Below are 20,392 nucleotides of genomic sequence, written 5' to 3'. Positions count from 1 at the left end.
GACTGAGAGAAAGACAACAAACTAAAAATGCAATAAAGTCACCGTACACGATAAGCTGACACAGAAGCCCCGCCCCCTCTTCCACAGCCAAGGGAGCTGATTGGTTGAATGAAAGGAAGTTGGAGTTAAGAGTCTACCAAGCCCGTGCTTATTTCAAAAGGCTCTCTCTTTGGATTCTTTTTTAGGAGCAGCGAGTAGCGGGCTTTTTTATATAATTGTTTCCTTCTCTATTGTGCCCTTGAGCTGTCTTTGTTGTAAAAGAAAAAAAAAAGAAGTTGCCGGGGTTTTCGTGGACTCTTTTGTGTTCCTGGTGATTGTTTTAACACGACGTCTTCACCTAGAACGGGAGGGTCACCCATGAAAACCAGGTTAATTTTCTTTAAAGCCTTGAAGAACAGTCGTGATGTGAGTAATGGAGATCCGAGTGACAGTTTTACACATCTTCACTTTGAACGGGAAAAATCACCCATGAAAAACCGGTTAGTCTTCCCTATGGCCTTGAAAAACAGTCGTGATGGGAGCCCGATACGTTTAAGAACATTACTCATAGCTGTTACCATGGAGCGAGGGTGAGGGAGGGGAGGGAAGGGGTGGGGGGGGAGGGGGGCTTCTGGACCACCAAGACCTATACGAAAGCTTTATGTGGGGCGACGGAGCATGGAGGTGATGTGACTGAGGTGGCGTTGGACCGCTTCTCTTGCAGCTGATTCTCTTGTCTCTGATCCTCTTGTGGGAGATCCTCTTGTGGGTGATCCTCTTGTCTCTGATCCTCTTGTGGGTGACCCTCTTGTTTCTGATCCTCTTGTGGCTGATCCTCTTGTCTCTGATCCTCTTGTGGGTGATCCTCTTGTGGGTAGTCCTCTTGTCTCTGATCCTCTTGTGGGTGATTCTCTTGTGGGTGATCCTCTTGTGGGTAATTCTCTTATGGTTGATCGTTTTGTGGCTGATCCTCTTGTGGCGATGGACTGACTCTGATTTTCTTGTGGGCGGATGGTGGCGGTGATGATGATGGAGGGGACGGGGCTGGCGGTGGTGGCGGGGTCCTGATGTCACTGCCAGGCGGAATGGTTGTTTGAGTTGTTCATAGGCGTGACCTGCGTGAGCTTGGCGTCCTTGTCCTCGTCGACCGGCTTCCCGTTGAGGAAGAAGGAGGGCAGGAGGCCGAGGGAGCTCTTGAAGGGGTTAACTGTCACCCGCGCCACCGCCTTCGATAAGGTAGAGGCGCGCCGTGACTGGAGGTTGTCGAGGTCGCTCAGCACCTTGACGTGACCTGTAGAAGGGAAGATGGAGGGATGAAAACCTAAAGAACGTATTCAGCTCAAGGAAGGGAAAGACTAGGGTCGGTATTTTAAAACACTTCCGCTTCTCACATCAACTCTTTCTAAAGGTCAAAGAAGGTGTCATTCGGGTTCTAATAAGTGTTTCTTTAGGCTCATGCTACTGGGGAAGGGTCAAACTACCACCTGGGTCATAAAACTACTCCTGGAAATGCCCTTAACTCATACGAAAGCCTTGTCAAATATGTGAACTTGGGCGACGAAATGTTTTAAAATACGGCCCTAGGTGTGCCTCGAAGGTGGAAAGTTTGAAAGCGTTTACTCAGCTTGTAAAGGTAAATCAGCACTTTTTCGTGGCCTGAGAAAGGAAAATGGAGGAGTGAAAAGCTGAAAAACGTACTCATTTCAAGGAAAGGAAAGACTCGAGTTCAAAGGTGAAAGGTTTATAAATGTATACTCAGCTTGTGAAGGTAACTCAGCACTTTTTCGTGGCCTGAGCAAGGAAAATGGAGGAGTGGAAACCTAAAAATCTACTCAGCTTGTCTATAGGAAAGGAAAGATTATAGCTTGAACGTGGAAGGTTTAGGAACGTACTCAGTGTTCGAAAGTAACTTAGCATTTTTACGTGGCCTAAGAAAGGGAAAGTGAGGATTGAAAACCTAGACAACGTACTCCGCTCGTAATGAAAAGGAAATATAAAGGCTCATGCAGCATTTTCCCGTGACCAAAAATGGGGAGAAGAGAATATAAGGGTTTGAAGTTGTGATTCTGAGGTAAGTGATTATTTTTTGCTTTAGACAGTGTTTCAATACCTTCGTTCCTTTATAATATGTAAGTACGAGTATTAACCTTTCTGAACTCTGAAATCCTCTGATGAAACAAACAAGCACAGGGAAATGAAACAGAGAACGAAAACACTAGCGCAAAAACGCCATTATTGGAACGTGTACTATTTCACTTTTGTTCTCTGGTCTCGAGAGATTCCATGCATTTTTTACTGGCTGGCTAACTGACATCACAGAGGACACTCTACCTGCCACACTTCCACCCACCCACACCCACACCCACACTCACCACCTACACTGTCCACACCCACACCTTATGAATCTCTTACGCCAACCCTCACCCCTTGCCTTGTCCCACACACACCCTGATTGCCATGTGCCCCCACCTCCTAACTGTCCTACATCTACACCCCTTACACTGACCAAATCAACACGTACACCCACAGATCATGAGCACTTTACACCCACATCTATGCCACGTACACTACCCTCACCCACACCAATACAGATACAAACACTTTACACTTCACAAACCTACACCTACACCCCTTACACCGACCAAATCAACACGTACACCCGCACATCATGACCACTTTACACCCACATCTATGCCACGTACACTACACCCACCCACACCAGTACACATACAAATACTTTACACTTCCCAAACCTACACCCTGTACTTATCAAACACCCCCTTGACGGCCCACCCCCCCACCCCCCTCCAGCCACACAAACGCAGCCCCCGAGTCCCCCACGTACACGGGTTGTCTCCTTGGGGCAAGATGTCGCTGTAGTCGAAGCCGTTGTGCTGCAGCCCCAACACCGACACGGCTCGCGACACGCCCACGTTGCGCCGCCTGATGCCGTGCTCCGCGAAGTCCGCCCCGACCAGCTCCTCCCACTCGCTCATGCGTATCGGCATCATGAACTTGTCGATCAGCTGAAACATGGCGGTAATTAGTGAGCTGTTTAGTTATTATGAAAGCCATTACAATTTCCTCCTCCTCTTCTTCTTCTTCTTCTTCTTCTTCTACCTCCTCCTCCTCCTACTCCTACTCCTACTCTTACTACTACAACTACTACAACTACTACTACTACTACTACTACTACTACTACTACTACTACTACTACTACCACTACTACTATTACTACTACTACTACTACTTCTATACTATTACCTGTTGGTTTTCTGAGGCATGCTGACAATTAGTAAACTGTTTAATTATGAAAGCTATTATAATTTATACTACTACTACTAATAATAATAACAATAATAATAACAATAATAATAATAATATGATAATAATAATAATAATAATAATAATAATAATAATAATAATAATAATAATAATAATAATAATAATAATAATAATAATAATAATAATAATAATAATAATAATAATAATAATAATAATAATAATAATAATAATAATAATACAGGGAACTTCGAAGTCAGAAGCTAGTTTTTTCGAGCGTGGGGTCAACTTACGTAGAGGATGATGAAGGTGGCTGACATGGACCACACCGAGATGCAAAGGCAAGCCAGGGACTGCACGCCGAGCAGGTAGAAGCCCCCGCCTGCAACAGAGGAAGGAAGAGAATGGGAACTCGCAGCCTAAACGCACAGACAGGGAACCCAAAACTTAATACCACAAATAATAAGATCCACTACTAGTCAACTACCACTGCCAATGACCTCTCTCCATCAACTACCACAGCCAATGATCTCTCTCCATTCATCTACGTACCTTTCTTAACTTTCTCTAGTCATCTACCACAGCCAATGATCTCTCTCCATTCATCTACGTGCCTGTCTTAGCTTTCTTTAGTCAACTACCACAGCCAATGATCTCTCTCCATTCATCTACGTACCTTTCTTAGCTTTCTCTAGTCATCTACCACAGCCAATGATCTCTCTCCATTCATCTACGTGCCTGTCTTAGCTTTCTCTAGTCATCTACCACAGCCAATGATCTCTCTCCATTCATCTACGTGCCTGTCTTAGCTTTCTTTAGTCATCTACCACAGCCAATGATCTCTCTCCATTCATCTACGTGCCTGTCTTAGCTTTCTTTAGCCATCTACCACTACCAATAATCTCCCTCCATTCATCTACGTACCTTTTTGCCCTTCTCTTTAAGCCTTTGACCAATCTCATAATCGTATGTACCTACTTATGTCACACAAGTGATAATACCTCCCGAATTTAACCCCTCTTTCGGCCACCTCTTTTGATTCTTTTTAGGAGCAGCGAGTAGCGGGCTATTTCTTTATTATTGTTTCCTTTTTTGTGTGTGCCCTTGAGCTGTCTCCTTTGTTGTTGTAAAAAATACTACAATCCTTGGTGTCGAATGAAATGACACAAACACAAGTTATTTAGAAACTCGACCTGCAACACAAACATGGATATTGTGCCATAGCCTCCAACATACCTATAGACAAACTGAGCTTCCCTTTATCTCCGCCCCCTTCCCTCTCCCTCCTCTTGAAACACAAACACGTTGGGAGAAAACAAACAATGCAACTCAAACGGACATATAACGTTCCTGCCATTCCCTTGTGCTCTCTCTCTCTCTCTCTCTCTCTCTCTCTCTCTCTCTCTCTCTCTCTCTCTCTCTCTCTCTCTCTCTCTCTCTCTCTCTCTCTCTAGCCAAAACAACACAAACCTCGTATCAAATCAAATAGTTTCACCGTCTATTTCTTCTCTTCTTCGCTCGCTTCCTCTTACTCCCTATTCTTCCCCTTCCTCCTCCTCCTTCTCCCCTTTCCCTCCTCTGCCTACTGCTTCTCGTGTTCCCATACTCACCCCTGAAGAGCCCTGAGTACCCATTCGTCATGCCCTCTAGGGTGTCTGCCTGCACGAAGAGGCCAATGGCTATCATCGCCCACATGCCGCAAAGACCTGCAAAGAGAGGGCGGTATGAGGGGTGGCCGGGGGAAGTGTGGCGCCCCGAGTTGGCTACACAGTCCCTTGGATGAAAACGGGAGTACGAAAATAAGAATGAAGGATTCAAATAGATAGATACATAGGTAGACATATAGATAGATAAATGGATAGGCTAAATGATAATGAAATAGTCAAATAGATAGATAGACAGGTAGATGGATGGGTTGAATGACTGGTAGATGAATGGGTAGAGCTGTAAATGAATTAATGGTAGATACATACGGAGAAATAAAGAATGAGTCGTCGATCAAATGCATAGAAGATAAACCTAACAACGCACAACGAAAACAGAATACTACATAAACTTAACCTAAGCAAAAGAAAATCTAACCTAACCTAGCCCAGCCCAGCCTAAGCAACCGTAGCCTAACCTATGCCAGCTCAAGTAACCCTAATCCAACCCAGCCCAGCCCAAGCAATCATAACCTAACCTAACCCAGCCCAAGTAACCCTAACCTAACCAAGTCCAAGTAATCCTAATCTAATCCAGCCCAGCCCAAGCAATCATAACCTAACCTAACCCAGTCCAAGTAACCCTAACCTAACCTAACTCAGCCCGGCCCAATCATAGCCTCCTGACCGTGTACTGAAGCGGCGCCGACAGGGTCATCGATGTGGAGCTTGTCGAACAGCGGCATTCCCAGCACGGCGATGAGGCCCCCGACCACGCCGATGAACAGGGCCTCCCAGGTGGTGAAGAGCGCGCACCCGGCTGAGGAGAGGGGGAGGCAGGGGCTCAGGAAACGGAAGGAGAGGTCAGGCGAAGTTAAAAAGGGCTGTGAAGCGATCAGGTGAGGTTGAGAGTGGGAAAGGAAAGGTCAAAAGTGGGTCAAGAGAGGGGTCAGGAAACGGCAGGAGAGGTCAGGCGAAGTTAAAAAGGGCTGTGAATAGATCAGGTGAGGTTGAGAGTGGGAAAGGAAAGGTCAAAAGTGGGTCAAGAGAGAGGTCAAAAACTGCAGGCGAGGTCAGGCGAAGTTAAAAAGGGCTGTGAATAGATCCGGTGAGGTTGAGAGTGGGAAAGAAAAGGTCAAAAGTGGGTCAAGAGAGGTCAAACCATGATCAGTAAAAAATGAGCTCGAAAAGGTCAAAAGGGAATCAGAAAAGGTCAAAAGTCAAGAGGGGGTAAGGAAAGGCCATGAAAAGTCGAAACTGGATTAGGAAAGGTTAGAAGTGAGTCAGAAAAGGTCAGGAGAGGTCAGAAGTGAGTCAGGAAAGGTCAGGAGAGGTCAGAAGTGGATTATGAAAGGTCAATGAGTCAGAATCGGTCAATGAGATCAAAAGTGGGTCAGGAAAGGTCAGGAGAGGTCAAGAGTGGCTTCGAAAAGGTCAGATCAGAAGTGGGTCAAAAGAAGGTCAGAAAAGGTAAAGGAAATGACCACCGCAGCTGTGTATGGGAGGAGGCGAAGGAGTGGAGGAAGGCGCTGCAGGAGTACTTTAGGAGGAGTAGGAAAGAAGGGTAAGTATATTGGGTTAAGAGATGAAAGGAAGGAGAGACAGAGCCACGCGCAGCTTTAGCGTATGGCCCCAAACTTGACTTTTTACCCACCCGTGATGGAGACGAGGGCCCCGAGGACGCTGTTGACCACGTCGCCCACTTCGAGTCGGTGGTTCTTGTACCAGGAGAGGCTCATCCCCGCCAGGCCGCCGCCGATGCTGGACTGGAGCGTGCAGACGGCGGTGCGGGCGGCGTACTTCCACAGGTCACCGTTGATGCCGAAGGTGCTGGAGAGGAGATTACGGGCCATACTCTTAAGTCGGTATTCTTAAATGCTTCTGGCTCTCACTTCAACTATTTCCAAAGTCCAAAAAAGAGATCAGTCGTTGGAGAGGAGATTACGGGCCATACTCTTAAGTCGGTATTCTTAAATGCTTCTGGCTCTCACTTCAACTATTTACAAAGTCCAAAAAAGAGATCAGTCGGGTTCTAATGAGTGTTTTTGGAGATTCATGGTACAGACGAAGGGTCACACTACCACCAGGGTCATGAAACTATCTCTGGAAATGCTCAAAACTCCTGCGAAAACTGTGTCAAGTATGTGTGATTCGGCGATGAAATGTTTAAGAATGTGGCCCTATTAAAGATTTCGGCACCCACCCACACATACTATTTGACACGGCTTTCGCAGGAGCTGTAGGCATTTCCAGGGATACTTTAACCCCTTGACTGCGGATTTCCTAGACAGAAGACATCACCAAGCTACAGGAGTGGAACAAAGAGTGGCTGCTACAATTCAATGGAGAAAAATGTTAAGTCCTGCACCTTGGGAGGGGATATCCAGCATACCAATACCACATGGGAAACATTCCTCTATCCACCACAGAGGCAGAGAAAGACCTGGGAGTATATGTTAAAGATTTCGGCGCCTAGCCACACATACTATTTGACACGGCTTTCGCGGGAGCTGTAGGCATTTCCAGGGATACTTTAATGACCCTGGTGGTAGTATGACGAAGCTTCTGTACCATGAATGTGAAAAAAAAACACTTCTGATAACCCGATTGATCTCCTTTCCGACTTTTTGAAACAGTTGATGTGAGACAGTGAGAGGTGGAAGCTTCTGAGAATACTGACTTACGGGTGTTGCTAGTAAGGCTATATGAAGAGGAGGAGGACGACGAGGAGGAGGAGGAGGGGGGGGGGGATACCACAAAGAGTCCAAACTTTGATTTACATGAATGGTCGGAAGAAACACGAGAAGGGAATGGCGCTGCAGAAGGAGAGGAAGAGAAGGAGGAGGAGGAGGAAATGCCACAAAGAGTCCAAACTTTGATTTTCATAAGAGGAAGGAGAAACACGAGAAGGGAATGGCGCTGCAGAAGGAGAGGAAGAGGAGGAGGAGGAAATACCACAAAGAGTCCAAACTTTGATTTCCATAAGAGGAAGGAGAAACTGGAGAAGGAAATGATGTTGCAGAAGGAGAGGAAGAGGAAGAGGAGGGGGAGGAGGAGGAAAGATAGAGGCGAAGGGAGTTGCCGGAGACATGGGAAGAGGAAAAGATGGAGAAGAAGAAGACAAGGGAGAAGGAGAAGGTTCTGCTAGGAGGAGAGGAGGAGAAGGAAGAGGAGAAAGAAGAGGAGAAGAGAATGAGAGTAAGAGGTGCAAGGAAAGTAAACAAGGTCACTTCGAACCTCCTCCTCAGCTATTAGTTAAAATAAAACATGTCACCGACGTTTTATCTCGTAACTCAGAAAGTTTAACTCCGAGGTCCATTAAATCTGGCTCATTTATTTTCTGCCTATAAATCATTGTTTTATCTTTATAGGAATGGAAAATAAAAACTAAAATGTTCCAGTCCTTTACCACACCACTGGCGGTCCTTGGGACACAATTTTCACCGTATGGGGCGCTTTTTATTTTCTTACCAGTGGCGGCCCCTCCCCGCACTACTCAACGAGAGGAAACTAAATTTTTCCCGCAGTGTGGCCAGGGGCAGCAGTCTGCGGGTGATTAGGACTTTTTTTTTATCTCCCAGCGCTGATAGGCTCTTGTAGGGCCTCTTGGTGCGCCCTTTATTGCCGCTGGTGATTTTCTTTTCTCACTTTGGCTTTGTATGACCCGCTCTGCTCAGTTAGCTGCCAAAGACACTGAGGTGTTGGCTGTCGCGGACACTGAGGTGTTGGCGAGTCCCTGGTTGGCTGTCAAGGCCATGACCACGGCCGCGGGTTGGAAAACAGCAGCTAAAGGTCTTGAGGCTGCCGAAGACTGGACGGAGCCGCGCTCTGAAGGAAACCGGCGCGGGGAGACAAAAAATATTTGATATATTCGTATTTTAGGATCTTGGAAAATGAAAACTAAAATAGTAAGTCCTTTCCCAGTAAGAAAATATTTCACCACTGGGGTCCTTGGAACACAAGTCTCATCATATGAAGTTATTTTTATACCAGTGGCCCACAAACTACTTAATTAACCAGAGGAAACAAAAACCTTCTCGCAGTGTGGTAGGGGCAGCAGTCTGGGAGTGATTAGGACAAGCCTTTTTTGTCAGCCCTTAGCGCTGGTAGGCTCTCCTGTAAGGCTTGTTGGTTGGCCTGTTAGTGACGCTGGTGATTTATTTCTTCCTGGTGGAGGCCGAGGGTGACCTGGCGTCTTGGTCGGCTGTCTCGGACAGTGAGGTGTTGGCTGTCACGTACACCGAGATGTTGGCTGTCACGTACACTGAAATATTGGCTGCCTCGGACAGTGAGGTGTTGGCTGTCACAAACACTGGGGTGTTGGCTGTCACGGACACTGAGGTGTTGGTGTGTCCATCGTTGAGTGTCACGGACACTGGGGTGTTGGTGTGTCCATCGTTGAGTGTCACGGACACTGAGGTGTTGGTGTGTCCATCGTTGAGTGTCACGGACACTGAGGTGTTGGTGTGTCCATCGTTGAGTGTCACGGACACTGGGGTGTTGGCTGTCAGTGGCACTGAGGTGTTGGCGTGTCCACGGTTTCCTGTCACGGACACTGATGTGTTGGCTGTCACGTAAGCTGAGGTGTTGCTGTGTCTCAGGTTGACAGTCACGGACACTGAGATGTCGTCGTGTCCACGGCCGCGGCGTGGCAGGCAGCAGCCGAAGGTCTTCTTGAGGCCGCCGAAGACTGAACGGAGCCGCGCCCTGAAGGAGCGACGGCGCGGAGCGAGGCAGCGCCGCACCGCCCTGGCCACGGCCCGCACGGAGGGGCGCTCCTCGGGGCTCCGGGCCATGGCGTGCCAGGCCACCTCCTTCAAGTCCGGGTGAGGGGCCGTGCAGCGGGAGAGGATCTGGTCCAGCAGGCGGCCCAGGGAGTAGACGTCGCCTGCAGGCGAGCAGGGCGAGCAGGCCACCAGTTCCGGGGCCATCCAGGGCGCCTTCGAGTGATCTAATTCCTCGTGGAAGAGCGAGAGGCCCGGGGCCCGCGCTATGCCGTAGTCGATGAGGGAGACGCGCAGGCGGCCGCTGTCAGGGTCGCGGCGCACCACTACGTTGTTGGCCTTGATGTCGTTGTGCACGACGCCGCGGGCATGGACCTGCTGCAGGGCGCGGCACAGGTCCAGGAAGGCGCGCAGCATGGTGGCGTCGCTGCGCGCCAGGCTCGGGAGGTCCACGAAGGTGTGCTCGCCGCAGTAGGTGGTGAGCAGGGCGAGTTCCTGGCCCGTGCCGTCGGTGACGCCGAGCAGCCTTGGGGCGCCGCCGGCCCCGTCGAGGGTGAGCAGTGTGCTCGCCTCGTACACAAAGTCTTTGTTCCCCTTGAGTTTGGACAGCTTGAGGCAGCGCGAGGCGCCCTTGTAGGTGACCAGGAAGACGGTGCAGGAGGCCCCCTCTCCCAGCAGGCGTGTGCAGTGCTTCTGCAGCAGGTCGTGGACGGCGCCGTCAGAGAGAGCGACGGGCTGGACGTGAGGGCAGCCGAAGATCTTCATTGTTCTGTTTTGTGGGAGGGATGTACTTGCACCAGTACATGCTATGACAGGGTCGAGATCCAGCACGTCACCTCGTTTTTGGGGAGACGGTTTTGGGGAGATTGGAGTTGACATTGCATGGGGCTGAGTCTAGAGCTGGTGGGCGGCGGATTTCACAGAAAGTATTTCCCGCATGTCCCCACCCTGCGTGTGTGTGAGTGTGTAATTCACCGCGGCCTGACCACAAGTTGGACTCGCAATCGCCAGCAAGTACCCTCCCGACAGAGCAAGCTCATGCTCATTATAGTCGATTTATGGGTACTGCCAGGACCTCACACACCACACACCCCATCCCCCTTGCTCAAGGGGAAAAGTAATCACTCAACGGACAGCCTTCCGATTGACTTCCAGTCACTAGTGGAGTGCCTCAAGGGTCAGTGCTGGGACCCATTCTCTTTATTATATATATGTGTGTATATATATATATATATATATATATATATATACACACATATATATATATATATATATATAGATATATCAATGACCTCAAATCAGGACTGAAATCCACAATATCGAAATTTGCTGATGACACCAAGGTGGGTGGAAAGGCCCTCACAAAGACCGACTGCGAAATCATTTAGTAAGACCTCAATCACATTATCGAATGGTCGGAAAAATGGCAAATATCCTTTAATGTTGACAAATGCAAAGTCATGCACATTGGGTGCAGAAATACTAATCACAAATACATCATGAATGGGAAACCTCTGCAGGCGATGCAGGAGGAAAAGGATCTTGGAGTCACTATCAGCAGTGACCTGAAACACGCGAATCACTGTAAAAAAAAAGCATATAACAAAGGCAACACTATGCTCGGGTTCATAGCGAGGAACTTCGAGTGTAAAACGCCAGACGTGATGCCATCCTTGAATAGTTCCATGGTAAGACCGCACCTCGAGTATGCAGTACAGTTCTGGTCTCCTAATTACAGAAAGGACATTGATTTACTGGAAAGGATTCAACGACGCACCACGAAGATGATTCCAACCTTAAGGACTCAACCGTACGAGGAACGACTCAAGCGACTCAATCTCTTTACATCGGAGAAACGACGCCTACGAGGGGATATGATTCAAGTCTTCAAGTACCTGAAAAAAATTCAATAACGTCGATTACTCCAAATTCTTTGAACTACAAACCACCAACTCAAGAACTAGAAATAACGGTTTACCCATTCAGTCGAGTCGATGTAACACAGACATTGGAAGGAGTTTCTTTTCAAACCGAGTCATCCACCACTGGAACAATCTTCCCTCAGAAGTAGTATATGCGAATACCATCAACTCCTTCAAACATGGAATCGACCGTCATTTCGCTGCGTCGCGAGTAAACTGAATATCGAGGTGCTTCATCTGCTCCTTAATATCGAGGTGCTTTCATCTGCTCCTCAAGCCCCAAGTGGCTGTCGAGCAGATTAAATCACCAAAGCGGGCGACCTCGTAATGAGCCAATAGGCTTTCTGTTGCCTGCATTTCCATGTTTCCATGTTTCCTCCTCCTCCTCCTGCTCCTCTTCCTCCTGGCCCACGTCCTCGCCACAGTCAGGGTGGGATGGGAACAAACGAGAGTGAGGGAAGTAATTATTGAGGGACTTGAGAGAGCGAAGCGTGAAATAGCTCCTGCACAGTCTCTGGATTCTGCGCCCAGCCTCCACGCCTTGAGCCAGCCAGACCAGACGCGGGAACACACCGTCAAACCAAGGGAAGATGGGAAGGGAACGGGGAAAGAAAGGGATGTATGGGAGGAATACGGAATGAGGGGAAAGGAGGAGGTGGAGGTTGGGAAAAGATGCGAGATTGTAGGAAAGAAGGAATATAGGAAGGAAGGAAGAATGGAAGAAAGGAAGGAAAGAAAGAAGGATGGAAGAAAGCAAGGAAGGAAAGAAGGAAGGAAGGAAGGAAGGGTGAAAGAAGGGAAGGAAAGAAAGATGAACGAGGTATGAACGAAGGAAGGAAGCTTTTCATTATTTTCTCTCTCACTCGTTTTCTTCCCCTTTCTCCTCTCTTTTTTTAATATTTCCAGCCTTTCTTCCTTCATAGTTTCCTTCCCTTCTTTAAATCAGCTTTCCACTCTTTTCTCCTTCACTCCCTTTCTTTCCCTTTTGAACTTACAACACTCTTTTCCCTCTTTTCTATTTCCCTTTCTCATACTAGTCTCACCCTCTCCTTCCTTTCCTTCCTCCCTCTGTTTCTCTTTCCTTTCATCTCTTAACCCAATATACTTACCCTTCTTTCCTACTTCTCCTAAATTACTTCTGCAGCGCCTTCCCCCACTCCTTCGCCTCCTCCCACACACAGCCCAGAAGTAAATTCCTCTTCTGGCCCGTCTTTCTCTCTAAACTTTCTCCGTGTCAGTCCAATCTCACTTTCCACTCTCTCCTTCTATCTCTCTCTCTCTCTGCTCTTTATCTCATGTCCTCCAGCGCCTTCCTCGCCTGCTTCACACTCTTCTTACACTAGTTTCCACTCCTGCCTTGTATCTTTCCTTTAATTCCATCGGTTCACGCCAATCTCACTTTCCTCTTTCTCTCTTTCGTTTCTTCCTCCCTTTCTGGTTCCTATTCTCCATTTCGTTTCTTTCTCCCTTAACTAAAATCCCTTTCTTTCTCTTCCCCCCCTTCCTCCCTCCCTCCCTCTTTCCTATCTTCTAACCCTATGTCCCATCCTATTCTCCCTCTCTTTCCTTCTCTTTTCTCTTTTCTTTCATGTCATCGTCCGTATCTTCTCCCTCTCCTTCCTTTACTTCCTTTCCTTCCCTTCCTTCCTTCCTTCTTTCCTTCTGTCCTATCCTTCCCTCATTTCTTCACTCATCCGTTCCATCCGTCCTTCCTTTCTTCCTTCATTCATTCATGCCTATCTGTTTACCTACATTCCACCTTTCATTCACTCCCCTCCTTATTCATCCAATCACTCACACACTCATTCGTTCACTCACTCAATCAACTCATCTCTCACTAACTAACTCACGAACTCACTGACCCACTCAATCATCTGCCAGTTTTTTCTTTTTTTTCTTTTCTCTCATTTCAGCATCTTTATCTTCATCTCCTTCCTTCTCTTCCCTCCTTCCTGTCTCTTATACTCGCATCTTTATCATCTTCCTCTCGGTCCTTCCTTCCATGTCAGCAACTCTGTCATCTTCCCGTCATTTTCCTCTCTCCTTTTTTTCCGTCATTTTTCCTCTCTCCTCTCTTTCTCTCCTTTCTTTCCGTCAGTTTTCTTCTCTCCTCTCTTTCTCTCCTTTCTTTCCGTCATTTTCCTCTCTCCTTTCTTTCTCTCCTTTCTTTCCGTCATTTTCCTCTCTCCTTTCTTTCTCTCCTTTCTTTCCGTCAGTTTTCCTCTCTCCTCTCTTTCTCTCCTTTCTTTCTCTCCTTTCTTTCCGTCAGTTTTCCTCTCTCCTCTCTTTCTCTCCTTTCTTTCTCTCCTTTCTTTCCGTCATTTTCCTCTCTCCTTTCTTTCTCTCCTTTCTTTCCCTCATTTTCCTCTCTCCTTTCTTTCTCTCCTTTCTTTCCGTCATTTTCCTCTCTCCTTTCATTCTCTCCTTTCTTTCCATCATTTTTCCTCTCTCCATTCATTCTCTCCTTTCTTTCCGTCATTTTTCCTCTCTCCTCTCTTTCTCTCCTTTCTTTCCGTCATTTTCCTCTCTCCTTTCTTTCTCTCCTTTCTTTCCGTCATTTTCCTCTCTCATTTCTTTCCGTCATTTTCCTCTTTCCTCTCTTTCTCTACTTTCTTTCCGTCATTTTCCTCTCTCCTTTCTTTCTCTCCTTTCTTTCCGTCATTTTCCTCTTTCCTCTACTTTCTTTCCGTCATTTTCCTCTCTCCTTTCTTTCTCTCCTTTCTTTCCGTCATTTTCCTCTTTCCTCTCTTTCTCTACTTTCTTTCCGTCATTTTCCTCTCTCCTTTCTTTCTCTCCTTTCTTTCCGTCATTTTCCTCTCTCCTCTCTTTCTCTCCTTTCTTTCCGTCATTTTTCCTCTCTCCTTTCTTTCTCTCCTTCCTTTCCGTCATTTTCCTCTCTCCTCTCTTTCTCTCCTTTCTTTCCGTCATTTTCCTCTCTCCTCTCTTTCTCTCCTTTCTTTCCGTCATTTTTCCTCTCTCCTTTCTTTCTCTCCTTCCTTTCCGTCATTTTCCTTCTCTCCTTTCTTTCTCTCCTTTCTTTCCGTCATTTTCCTCTATCATTTCTTTCTCTCCTTTCTTTCCGTCATTTTCCTCTTTCCTCTCTTTCTCTACTTTCTTTCCGTCATTTTCCTCTCTCATTTCTTTCTCTCCTTTCTTTCCGTCATTTTCCTCTCTCATTTCTTTCTCTCCTTTCTTTCCGTCATTTTCCTCTTTCCTCTCTTTCTCTACTTTCTTTCCGTCATTTTCCTCTCTCATTTCTTTCTCTCCTTTCTTTCCGTCATTTTCCTCTTTCCTCTCTTTCTCTCCTTTCTTTCCGTCATTTTCCTCTCTCATTTCTTTCTCTCCTTTCTTTCCGTCATTTTCCTCTCTCATTTCTTTCTCTCCTTTCTTTCCGTCATTTTCCTCTCTCATTTCTTTCCGTCATTTTCCTCTTTCCTCTCTTTCTCTCCTTTCTTTCCGTCATTTTCCTCTCTCATTTCTTTCCGTCATTTTCCTCTTTCCTCTCTTTCTCTCCTTTCTTTCCGTCATTTTCCTCTCTCCTTTCTTTCTCTCCTTTCTTTCCGTCATTTTCCTCTCTCATTTCTTTCCGTCATTTTCCTTCTCTCCTTTCTTTCTCTCCTTTCTTTCCGTCATTTTCCTCTCTCCTTTCTTTCTCTCCTTTCTTTCCGTCATTTTCCTCTCTCCTCTCTTTCTCTCCTTTCTTTCCGTCATTTTCCTCTCTCCTCTCTTTCTCTCCTTTCTTTCCGTCATTTTCCTCTCTCCTTTCTTTCTCTCCTTTCTTTCCGTCATTTTCCTCTCTCCTCTCTTTCTCTCCTTTCTTTCCGTCATTTTCCTTCTCTCCTTTCTTTCTCTCCTTTCTTTCCGTCATTTTCCTCTCTCCTCTCTTTCTTTCCTTTCTTTCCGTCATTTTCCTCTCTCCTTTCTTTCTCTCCTTTCTTTCCGTCATTTTCCTCTCTCCTCTCTTTCTCTCCTTTCTTTCTCTCCTTCCATTCCGTCATTTTTCCTCTCTCCTCTCTTTCTCTCCTTTCTCTCCGTCATTTTCCTTCTCTCCTTTCTTTCCGTCATTTTCCTCTCTCCTTTCTTTCTCTCCTTTCTTTCCGTCATTTTCCTCTCTCCTCTCTTTCTCTCCTTATGTTCTCTCCTTCCTTTCCGTCATTTTTCCTCTCACCTCTCTTTCTCTCCTTTCTTTCCGTCATTTTTCCTCTCTCCTCTCTTTCTCTCCTTTCTTTCTCTCCTTTCTTTATCTCCTTTCTTTCTCTCCTTTCTTTCCGTCATTTTTCCTCTCTCCTCTCTTTCTCTCCTTTCTTTCTCTCCTTTCTTTCCGTCATTTTCCTCTCTCCTTTCTTTCTCTCCTTTCTTTCCCTTATTCCTAACCCTCCTCCCCTTCCTTGTCTTATCGCCTAGGTCCCTTCCCTACCTCGCCTCCCCTTTCGTTTCCTTCATCCCTTACACCTACCACCCTTTTCCCTCCTCCCTTTCTCTTATACCACCATTTTTATCATTTTCCGGTCACTCTTTCTCTTCCCTCAATTCTTTCATACTACCGTCCACGTCTTCTTCCTCCATTTTCTTCAATTCTCTCCTTCTGTACTCTAATATCAGCGTCTCTATCTCTCTCTCCCATTGTTTGTTTTTTTCAAGTCGCCATCTATTTCTTCTCCCCCTCATCCCTTCTTTTCTCTATTTTCTCCTCTCATTTCAGCGCTCCCTTCTTGCTCTCAATCTTCATCTCTCCTTCATTTCTCTCACACCAGCGATCATATCTACTTCCTTCCCTTATCGCCCAGTCCCTTCCCTTCCTCTCCACCCCTCGTACCTGCCGCAGTTGAAGCCCAGCCAGCCCCACCACAACATAAACATGCCCAGGATAGCGTTGGTAGGCGAGCCCATGGGTAGCGAGCCTTCCCCGTCGTCGTAACGCCCGATTCTAGGACCGACCATCTTCGAAGCCACCAGAGCTGCAAGACGGACCAAAGTAATGCAGGTTAATGTTTGTTTGAGGGTGACTATGCTTGGGTCGGTGGGTGGGTTGATTGATTGAGTGGGTCAGTGAGTTCGTGAGTTAGTTAGTTAGAGATGAGTTGACTAAATGAGTGAACGAGTGAGTGTGTGAGTGACTGGATGAATGAGGAAGGGAGTGAATGAAAGGTGGAATGTAGGTAAGCAGATAGGCATGAATGAATGAATGAAGACAGGAAGGACGGATGGAACGGATGAATGAAGAAATGAGGGAAAGGTAGGAAGGAAGGAAAGGAGGAAGGAAGGAAGGGAAGGAAGAAAAATGTGAAAGAAAGGAAGAAAAGAAGGAAGGAAAACTAGGAAGAACCAAAAAAGGAGAAATAAAGGAAGGAAGAAGAGGAAAGAAGAACGAAAGAAAGAAAAAAAAAGGAAAGCTAGGAAGAATGAAAGATAGGAGGAATGAAGGGGGAGGTGAGGAGGAAGAAGGAAGAATGAAAAAAAAGAGGATAGTTAGGAGAAAAAAAAGGAAAAAAAATAAGGTTGGGAGAAAGGGAAGGAAGGATGAGAAGGAGAGAAAATAAAGAATGGAAAGGAGAAAAGGAAATGGTGCCCCAGTAACATATCACGCAAGCTATATACCGCCAGGACGCAACCACACATACATCCACACGCCACATATACCCCACCCCAAGACATCTCTACGACTCCTCACACTAACCCGAGGCGCCGCCGCAGAGATGGACGCCGCAGGAGCCCGCAACGTCCACGACCCCAAGCTTGTAGAGGAAGCCGTGGTCCGCCCAGATCCAGCCGGCGGGGATGCAGTAGACGACCGTGTTGACAGCGGAGAAGAGCACGTACGCCACGAAGTTGAACCTGTGCGTCGAAGTGCGAGAAGTCTTAAGACCCTTTAGGCGTTTGGTTGTCCTCTGCTTCCTCGATCGTTTTGCTCAAATAGTTTTTTTTTTTTTTTGTCGTATTATTGATTGCTTTTACGTATAGTACTAAGGCGATAAGGAGGAGGGTGAGAATTACATGACATTCGCAACAACAACAACAACAACAACAATAGCAACAAAAACAACAAAAACAACAACAACAGCTACTACTACTACTACTACTACTATTACTGAGAAGAACAATAACAAGAACAAGAACAAGAAACAAATAACAAAAAAACAAACAAACAAAGAAAAGAAAAGTAAATAAAAAAATGCCTGATAACAACAACAACAACAACAACAACAACAACAACAACAACAAATAAAACAAAAAACAAGACTCAACCCAACCCCAAACCAACGTCAACTCAACCCAAACCTAACCCAACCCAAACCAAACCCAACACCAACACACCCACCTCACCCAACACCCAACCGAGCCAACCCACCTCTCAGCAATCGCGCCGGACACAATGGTGGTGGCGGTGGTGGCGAAGGACATTTGGAAGAAGAAAGTCGTGTACACCTTGCCCATAGAGTTCTCGTCGGGGTTGATGGCGAAGTCCCCCCAGCCGCAGAAAGGGTTGGTCCACTCCGACTTGCCGAAGGAGAGCGCGTAGCCGAAGAGCCAGTACGTAAAGCCCCCAAGAACGACATCCACTACGTTCTTCACCATGATGTTCGTCTCGTTCTTCATGGACACGCAGCCAGACTCCAGAAGACCGAATCCTGAGGTGGAGAAGTGGATGTTGGTGGTGAGTGGTAGTGATTAGATAATGGTTGTGGTGTTGATGGGGTGGATTATTATTGTTATTGGTGGTGGTGTTTGCGGGATGTTTGATTTCATTGGTGGTGGTGGTGGTGGTGGTGGTAGTAGTACTTTCAGTTATTTGGGGAGAAGGAGGAGAAGAGGAGATCAAGAAAAAGAAGAACAAGAAAAAAATGGAAGAAATGAAGAAGAATATGAACGAGAAAAAGCAAGAATAAGAACAAGAATAAGAACAAAAAGAATAAGGACAAGAGAAAAAAGAAAACAAGAACACGAAGAACAAGAACAATAGCAATAGGAGGAGGAGGAGGAGGAGGGGGAGGAGGAGGAGCTATCACCTGCCTCACCTGACTGCATGGTAAAGATGATGAAGGTCGCCGTCAGGATCCAGGCGGCGTCGTTGCCGAAGGCGTCATCGTCGCCGTACTGCACGCCGCCGCCCCGCGAAGTAGCGTTGACGGGGAGGCCGCCATGGGTCACGTTGAAGAGGGTACCGCCCAGCGTGGGGATGTTGTCGAGGTTGGTGTCGTTGAGGTCGTTGACGAAGCCGCTGCGAAGACAACACGAGAACGAGTACGAGTGAAGACAACCAGAGACGTCTTCACTATTATATTTTTTTCTTCCACTTTTGGTTTGATTCTTTTGTTCTCTTTTGATAATGTTGTTTGAGTTTTTTTTTCTGTTTTTTGTAACGATGATGATAACAGTAGTGGTGATAATAATAATAATAATAATAATAATAATAATAATAATAATAATAATAATAATAATAATAATAATAATAATAATAATAATAATAATAATAATAATAATAATAATAATATAACTAATAATAGCAAAAAAGAAAAAATCATAAAGAGAAGAAGATGGAGAAGTAGAAGGAAGAAAAGGGAAAAGAAGAAGAAAGAAAAATAAAAGAAACAGGAAAAAATAGGCAAACAAAAAAATATATAGCTTCAAAATAAATAAATAAATAAATAAATACGTGTGTGTGTATGTGTGTGTGTGTGTGTGTGAGAGAGAGAGAGAGAGAGAGAGAGAGAGAGAGAGAGAGAGAGAGAGAGAGAGAGAGAGAGAGAGAGAGAGAGAGAGAGAGAGAGAGTGTTTGTGAGTGAGTGTGGGTGTGTGGGTGTGTGTATGCACGCGTCTACTACCAAGAGCGCCCACCAGTTAGCCAAAATAATCACTTCCAGGTAATTGGAACGAGTAACACGAGACTTGTTTTTCCCTTCCTGTCTGTTAACGAGCGAAGGCGAGATAAAAGGGCGGAGGGTCGATGAAGGGACGCGAAAAGTCACGGCTCCTAATTTTAGATCCAGGAACACAACACCACACACGGTCAGAGGCTTTTTGTGTAGTACGAGCAACTTCTTAAGGGCACTAATCAGCCTATGTAATGATGTAAATACAGCGCTCTTTTGATCCCTTCCGAGCCAGTGATAAAATTCTTAGGGAGACTTTTTTATGAGAGCGATGTTGATTTTTGACTCCCATGACATAGGGATAAAATTCTCGGGAGTTTCATCAAGGCAGCGTGTTAATAAATGTCTCCTGTGGCTCTTTAGTTCTCTCCCGAAAATCTGGCACCAAAGGGATAGATTTTTGGGGGAGTTTATGAGTGTGTTGATTTTTGTTTCACGTGGCTCTTTAGTTCTCTTTCAAAAATTCCCGCCACTGGTAGATTTCTCGGGAGTTTATCTTTTATGACAGCGTATTTATAAATGTTTCCCGTGTCCTGCGTTGCGTAATGACCGACAGTTTTGTGTTCCCCGCCGCCAATCAGAGGTCGTTCCCGGATCACCTCCTCCCGCGTCAGGTTACTAATAGAACCCCTTAACAATGGACCCAGAAACCTTATAGTCGATCGTTTCTTTTCCGTATACTTTTAAGCAACGTCTCTGCATCCATTTAGCGAGATTTACACGCCAAAATATGACCATCTGAAACTATTATACTTGACTGTCTTTTTCTTTTACTTTTACGCAACGTCACCACTTCACCAGCAAAAACTATAAGCCAAAATATGAGTATCAGAAACGTCTTCGCATCACTTTAGCGCAACTTAACCGTCAAAAAACGAGTATCAGAAACTCTATATTCGGCAGTTCCTTTTTCTTATACTTCTACACAAACTCTGTATATTTTTTTTTACTTTAGCCAGAACTACGCGCCA

At 46.1% G+C, this 20,392-nt stretch overlaps 1 protein-coding gene across 1 annotated transcript in view; it reads right to left on the bottom strand.

The window, feature by feature from the left end:
* Positions 1-665: 665 nt before the first annotated feature.
* Positions 666-20,392, bottom strand: part of LOC127003313 (putative ammonium transporter 3) — a 53,966-nt gene continuing 34,239 nt past the window's right edge. The window contains exons 5-14 of the mRNA XM_050869803.1: positions 18,567-18,769; positions 17,900-18,179; positions 17,228-17,385; positions 16,367-16,508; positions 6,559-6,734; positions 5,593-5,724; positions 4,872-4,967; positions 3,555-3,643; positions 2,825-3,005; positions 666-1,270 (exon numbers count right to left, since the gene is read on the bottom strand). Of these exons, the coding sequence (XP_050725760.1) occupies positions 1,050-1,270; positions 2,825-3,005; positions 3,555-3,643; positions 4,872-4,967; positions 5,593-5,724; positions 6,559-6,734; positions 16,367-16,508; positions 17,228-17,385; positions 17,900-18,179; positions 18,567-18,769 (1,678 nt within the window). The 3' untranslated portion in view covers positions 666-1,049. The remainder of the gene's footprint in view (positions 1,271-2,824; positions 3,006-3,554; positions 3,644-4,871; positions 4,968-5,592; positions 5,725-6,558; positions 6,735-16,366; positions 16,509-17,227; positions 17,386-17,899; positions 18,180-18,566; positions 18,770-20,392) is intronic.

This window comes from Eriocheir sinensis, chromosome 25, assembly GCF_024679095.1.
Source record: "Eriocheir sinensis breed Jianghai 21 chromosome 25, ASM2467909v1, whole genome shotgun sequence".
NCBI classification, from domain to species: domain Eukaryota; kingdom Metazoa; phylum Arthropoda; class Malacostraca; order Decapoda; family Varunidae; genus Eriocheir; species Eriocheir sinensis.
Note: the sequence above shows the minus strand (reverse complement) of the source record. Positions and strands in the feature narration are given on the sequence as shown.